The 7,493-nt window shown below is 31.5% G+C and overlaps 1 protein-coding gene across 1 annotated transcript; it reads right to left on the reverse strand.

The window, feature by feature from the left end:
• Nucleotides 1-265: 265 nt before the first annotated feature.
• On the reverse strand, nucleotides 266-2,471 carry LOC108471142 (uncharacterized). Its single transcript, XM_017772733.2, has 5 exons — nucleotides 1,787-2,471; nucleotides 1,442-1,701; nucleotides 1,183-1,276; nucleotides 968-1,079; nucleotides 266-769 (listed from the first exon to the last, which is right to left on the reverse strand). The coding sequence occupies exons 1-5, from the start codon at nucleotides 1,920-1,922 to the stop codon at nucleotides 577-579; spliced, it is 795 nt and encodes a 264-aa protein (XP_017628222.1). The 5' UTR covers nucleotides 1,923-2,471; the 3' UTR covers nucleotides 266-576.
• Nucleotides 2,472-7,493: the final 5,022 nt, after the last annotated feature.

The raw sequence follows: 7,493 nt of genomic DNA on the forward strand, positions 1-7,493 counted from the left end.
AATTTCCAAGGGTTTCGTAATAAAAATTGCTTACGTCTAAAAGTAGAAATCTTGGGTTCCTATTCTCAAAATCTTTCTTTTTATTTGTTTGTTTGTATATGTAATTAGTTATTATAGTTTACAAAGTTTGGGATGCCGTATTTGACCTTTTCACTTCTAATAATTAATTGATGGATTTTGTTGATGGAGTTTGAGAAAACAAATTTACTTTAACTATTCTAGAATAATTAACTTAAAATGAAATTCTGGCATTGTCCCTCAAGCATTTTTCTTTAAGAAGTAACAGTAAAGCGCTGATATTAATTTAGAGGATGAAATTGTAAACATATTTATATTTATACATAATCAAAACAAAAGGAGGAGAAGAAGATGAAAGAAACCTAGAGTGAATTTACATAGCAAATCTTAATGAGACTTGAAAACCCAACAAACATCTGTTAAGCAAATATAAAGTGTAGAAAGGGAAAGTATAGAATGATATGATAAGGGCAGTAGAGACTTGGAAATGATTTAAAGGCAAAGGGAGCAAGTTGAGCAAATGGTGAAAGAACGAAAGAGAGAGGGGATATTGAATGGCTAATAGAATGTGGTGATGGAGGGACGGAGATCAATCTCCTGGGTCCAAGCGGTCCGGTCTTGAACGTGCAAGTGCCAGTAGGTTTGAGCCAAGGCGTCTGGGTCCATCATCATCCCCGCCCCGACCTCCCCTTCTACTCTGCCGCTTTGCTGTTGTTCCCCAACCAACCCTCTCTGCGATGCTGCTGCCCCCCTGCATTTTTCCATCGTTATATACTTTTTGTTGTTCATTCCACTACATACACTATTTCATTTGTATATTTAATTATATACGAGTGTATGACAACTTGATTGCAGTGCTTTTACTGTAATTGGAGCTTTCTTCTGGTCCATGAAAATGGGATACGATTCATTGGATAAAGATTCTTTTGTTTTTGTTAATTTCTTTTACCTGGGTGAACCGATGACTCCGTCAATGATAACATGGGCAACATGAACACCGAGAGGCTGGAATTCTCTTGCCAGGCATTGGGATAATGCTCTCAGGGCAAACTTTCCACAGCCTGTTTCATTTAAAACCAAAGTATACTGCTAAATTATTCTCATTTGTAATTTTAAACTTGGGGTTGGTATATAAGCTTCAATGGGTGAAACTTGAAAATTTACATAGTTCAGAGAAACCAGCAATGCCATTGAGTGAAGCTGAGCAGCCAGTGAAGAGAATGGTTCCTTTTCCTCTTTCCACCATCCCGGGGAGTACCTTTTATTCATTCATTAGCATATTACAACAAAAAGTGTAAATTCCTCCAAAAAAAGGGGAAAAAAAAAGGTAATTGAAGAAAACCAGTGAAACAAAGCTAGTTACAAAAATGGTTGGGATATTTTCCATTTGGAGGACGGGGTGGGGGAAGTCAGAAGAGGGTACCTTTTGAACGCAAAGGAAAGCACCAATGGAGGACACAGCGAGAGATTTCTCAAAGGAATCGATTTTAATGTCAGTAAAGTTTGTGGGGTGCCATGAAACTGATTGGTATGCATTATATACCAGAACCTCAACAAATCCTAGTGAGAGAACCCCTTCAAATGCTTCCCTAACGCTTCTAGAATCCGAGCAGTCTATTCTGATTGCAAACACTTGCGCTTTCTCTTCCCTCGCTATCTCATCTGCAAATCTTGACAATCTCCCTGTAAACCATATAAGAAAAACGTGATAATGAATAAAAGGGTAAAACAAAAAGACCTTTTGAGGGAAAAAAAAAACAAGAAGTACCCAAGTCCCTGGCCAGGATGGCAACGGTGTATCCTTCATGAGCAAACTTGCGGGCAATGGATCGCCCAAGCTTCGGTCCGACGCCTACAATGGCGGCGATGCCTTTGGCAGAGGTAGAGCTTACCATGCTACGCATCTTATGGGGACCAAAGAAGCCAAAAGAAGACAGATAAGCAGTCGAATGTAGAGAGGTTAGTTGAAAGCAAAATGGAATAGCAGCAAATGGGAGTGTGGTATAGAAGCCGCTGCTCCTTTCAGCTGTCTAAAATCATTTGCGTCCTTAGTAAGTGAGAGGCACTTTGCCTTAAAACTTCTGTCACATGAGGCTTGCCTCCCATTTATATAGCCCCACTATCATTAATTTCTTCTCTCACTCAATCATCATATATTGAAATTGATGAATCTCTGCATGAATTCTAGTGGGTTAAATCCAGAATCATGATGACTATGTCTGAAAAACTTTGCTTGGTTGGTAACATGTCATTTTCCAAGCTTTTCAAGGAAGTAGCCCTTGTTATATTAACATCAATGCTCATTGGTCCATATGTCTAAGGAGTGTAGGGGTTAGCCAGTTAAAGCCCTTTACCTGATAGTAAACAGGGCGTGTAGGGGTAGCGAATGCCAGCTCCCATATCCACTGTGCTAATTTTTGGTCTTCCAAGCTCCAACAGGTTAATAGGAAGGCCAATCCCGTTTTGCAAATGTAGTTTATTTGCGATTTCTAGTTCCTTTTTTGACATTTATTGAGTGGGTGATAAAAGCACGAAAATAATGAATGTGGTAATTATATATTTAAATGGTAACGGTAAGTAGGACCCGTTGTGCTTTTCTTGGTCCTGATACCATACCCATAAGATTTTTTATACTGCCTCTTGCAATTTGTTTGGGATCATGGGACCTATGGGGACATCACATGTGCACCATTCTCCTGATTTCTGGCCACTAAGTTCTTGCCATTCGTCTTTTGATGAAGGAATATAGCATCACCAAGTTTTGCTTTGCTTCATCTTTTCATCAGAATTTAGAATATTTCTTCACCCAAAAGAAAAAAAAAAAAAAACACGAAAAAAATTGTGCTTGGACGGTCCTATTGGGCTTTCCCATGACTTGGCACATGGAAAGTTCTACCCAAAATTTTGATTGAAGATTGAGTAAATTTATTCTAATAGATAAATTAATTAAATTTGAATTACTTATTAAATTATTTAATCAGTTTAATGCTCGTAACTCGAAAAAACAAGAAAATTCAACACCTAGTTGCTCTTTCTCTTACCTAGTGCAATAAGAACAAGCATTGATTCTATTCTTATTCACATTAATTTATCTAATCGATTTAAAAAAAAAAGTAAGTTCACACCAAGTTTTGAAAAGTCCAAAGATTTTGGACAATTTCTTTATTCTCTTCAAATTTTCGAATCATTCTTCAAGTTATGTTTCTCAGAATTTCGTTTTGGTTTAAAGAAAAAATTCCAATCTATGCAATTTTCACAGTGGTGTGTGTGAATTCACCATTGTCACTTAGCTTTGAAAGTGTACCTTGGATACCACGTTAAAAACAAAAAGTTAAAAAAAAATTTAGTTGAAAGAAATTGCTTTTGAGTTAATGAAGGTTTCCAATCATGCAAGAGACCGGGGCATGATGATAAGACAAGTAGACAAGGCAAGTCAGATAACATGTTTAATCAATGTTTGAACAGGTTTTTTTTGGGTGAGATTTATTGAATTAAAAAGGCAGTTGAAAAAAGAAAATCTGATAAACGAGGCTGAATATCTCGAAGGTGTACTTTGGTTTTCCACCGTATGCCTTTACAGGTTCCCAAAAAGGCAAAGAACCACTTGTGACTTGCCTTTCCCATGCATCTGTCTTAACTGCTAAATTAGGAAAACGATGATGAAGAGGAAGTAATTGTTGTCTTTCTGACAGCCTGTTAGCAGATGGCAAAGGTTCCTTTTTCTATGCTTTGCATTTAGGAATCTTAAGAGAGTAGCCTTGGGCATCCACTGTTTTTATAAACCCACTCTTTTATACTTGTTGATTGGTAATCTTTTAGTTGATAATTGAAATAATAAATGATTTATGAGGTTTTTGTTGCAGTAAATGTAGAGATTATTCTAGAATTATGGAATATTATGAAAGTCGTAAGTTTAATTGTTTTTATGGAAGATAAAAAGATTGAGTTGTTTAATATAGAGGTGTTTATCGATAGGTCGAGTTAAGTTTTGGAAAAATTTCTACAAATCATTAATATTATATATAGTTATTTAAGCTTAACTTGATTGAAATTTGAGTTTTAAATTTTATCCAAACCTACTAGTATTTTTAAATCATCAACCTAATCTCATTTAGATATGCTCATATTATTTTTATATTTTTAAAAATATAATTATTTTATTTAATATTTATAATTATATATTTTTACTATCTATTTATATATATCTTTTATTAAATTTCTAAACATAAACAATTTAATATATATTTTAATATTTTCATTATAGTAGAGCATATATATTTTTTATATAAAAATAATATATTATAAACTTAAAAATTGGTCGGACTAAAGTTTTGAATAATGGAACTCAAGTTCGGTCCATATTTTAAACGAGCTTATTTTTTGAACTTAACACTTATATCATAACTTTCCCTAATTTGAAGCGAATATTCGAGTTTAAGCAAATAGTCTAATCTTTAAACAAGTCTAATTTGAAGAGAGAATTATTGTAATTTAAAGGATGAACATTTAGACAAGTCTATACAAACTTTGATAAGTTGATTAGTTAATAATGGAGTATTTTAAAAAGAAAGGATGGTGATCTTCCATGAAGATACACGGAGTATGTGAATATGGTTGAAGAGGAGTTTTCTTGTTTGGTGCGTTTGAAGATTAGTTACCTCTTCATTGCCTTTGAAAGGAAGCTTTACTCCGTGTAAGGGATCTTACAAGTAACCATCAACGCTGTTATAATCAAAGAGATCCTAGATTGATTAAGGGTGAGTTTGGATGGACGATTAGATGTGGTACGGTACGTTTAATTTATTTTTTGTCTCATGTTACAATTTTGTTATAATATTTAACCTTATTACCACCATTATTTTTACACTAACGGTAGGTAAATGTACTGCTTATCTAAACTTACCTATATATATATATATATATATATATATATAGATAGATAGATAGATAGATAGATATATAGATATATAGTTATATTAAAGATAGTGTACTAATTCATGTGAGCATGAGTAGATGTAAGTGTGATTATTGAATCGTGTAAGTAATCTCCGTGTGTCCTTGTGTTTCACGTTATACACATCTCTCTAATATGTTATTCATAGAGTTGCAACACCCCAAACCCATAATTTTTGTACTTGTTTTGTTCCATTTTGAATTTTGGTGGTCAAATTTTTTAATTTTTAAAATTTATTTTGGGTAAAAATATGGAAAATATATTAAAAACTTTAAAGGAAATAGTTTATATATATATATTTGGTAAAATATATTTAATTAAAAATATTTATATAAAAGTTTTAAAAATATACCAAATAAAAGTCAACTACGATATTTAAATGGAGACAAAAAGAATCTTCTTTTTATATGATAATTGTGTTTTGAATGTTATATTATTATGTAAATTTTAATAGTTAATACTTTATTTTATGTTGTAAATATATTAAATGGATGTCTATAATTCATTTAAACATTTATTAAAGTAATGAAATAAATTTTGTTTTTTCATTTATAACCATGAGATGATTAAATGGAGTAATTAAGAAAATTTAATTCATATTTATTGATTGAATGTAATACATTTATTAATTAAATGTAAAGAAGCTTATAAATAGACCATTGTAAGTGAAAATTAAATAATTAAAATTCTCCGTATTTTTCATCCACCTTTTACTTATTATTATTGTTTTATTAATTTTCTATAACACTTTATCATCACGAGCTTCTACAAGTTAATAGTGAAGTTCACGTAATTTTAACTTTATATAATTTGCCTATATAACTCCCGTTAAACTATATATGATATACATAATTTCATCATTCTTTTATTTTATTTTCTAGATGAAATATTTGTTTTGGGTAACATTTACACATTTATTTTACAACTCAAATGTTATAATGATAATTATATATACATTTTTTACTAAAAGAAATTTCAAGTAAGGCAATTTGTTTTAAGTTATTATTATGAATATTCTTCGCTATGCCAATATTTGACATACATATTATTATTTCACAAATTTGGTATGTATAATTGGATTATTTTACGTTTGAGAATGCTTATTATTTTACTATTTTTTTTTTCATTTTGATTCAAGTGATTATAATGTCAAATCTTGCTAAACTTAAATTTGTGACTTTAGACATCTCATGCAAGAATTATTTGTTATGAGTGTTAGATTCTGAAATTCACTTAGATGCTAAAGGTCTAGGAAATACCAAAAATAATGATTTTCATCCACCATCATCTACATGAAGGATTAAAAGTGGAATACCTCACTGTGAAAGACTCTCTTGTGTTTTGGAATAATTTGAAAGAACGATTTGACCATTAGAAAACTGTTATACTCCCTAAAGCTCATTATGATTGGATGCATTTATGGTTGCAAGATTTTAAGACTGTAAGCAAATACAATTCAGAACTTTTCAAAATTAGTTCTTAATTAAAATTATGTGGAAAAAACATAACTGATGAGGACTGGTTAGAGAAAATATTTTCAACTTTCATGCTACTAATATACTCATGCAGCAGCAATACTGTGAAAAAGGTTTTAAAATGTATTCTAAATTGATTTCATGTCTTTTGGTGGCTAAACAAAATAATGAGCTGTTAATGAAAAATCATGAAATTCGTCCAATTGGTTCTGCACCATTTCTTGAAGTGAATGTAGTAGTACACAATAATTATGAAAATGAAAAATATAGAGGTTGCAGTCACGATCGTGGTCGTGGACGTAGTGAGGGACGTGGTCGAGGACGTACTAGTAATCGTTATCATGGTGGTCATAATAGTGGTACTTATAACCACCAGAAAAAGAATAACAATGAAGGATAAGAAAGAGGTGGTCAAAATAATCCTTTAAAGATTGTTGAGAATTTATGCTACTGATGTGATATGAAGGGGTATTGGTCACGTACTTGCTGTACATTTGAGCATTTAGTGAAACTTTATCAAGCATCCATTAAAAAGAAGAGAAAGAATATGGAGATAAATTTTATATCTCAAAATGATGAAATGGAGGCAAAAAATGAAAATATTCACTATGATACTAAAACTGACCATGGCTATCACGGTGATAAATTTCATGACCTTAATAATATAACTGACCTAGATGTGGCAGATTTTTTTTTTTTTGAGAATCATTAGAAAAGTTGATGCTATTTTGACATTTTTATGTTGTTTTCATTATGCTTTATTTTCTTGCATAAAGAATAATTTATATATTTAATAAATATTTGCAATGCTTCTCATATTATATTTTGTTTATTTTTATGAAGAATATGAATATTCAACAAAATTTCGTTAGACCAAAAATCAATGGAGACATGTGTCTTGCAGATAGTGCTACAACAAATATAATACTCAAAGATAAGAAATATTTTTCTTATTTGATAATAAGTGATGCCCATGTTAATACAATATCTGGTAGTTCAAAACTTATTGAAGGCTCCGGAAGAGCTATTATATTATTACCTAAAGG

This window comes from Gossypium arboreum, chromosome 11 (assembly GCF_025698485.1).
Source record: "Gossypium arboreum isolate Shixiya-1 chromosome 11, ASM2569848v2, whole genome shotgun sequence".
Lineage (NCBI taxonomy): Eukaryota > Viridiplantae > Streptophyta > Magnoliopsida > Malvales > Malvaceae > Gossypium > Gossypium arboreum.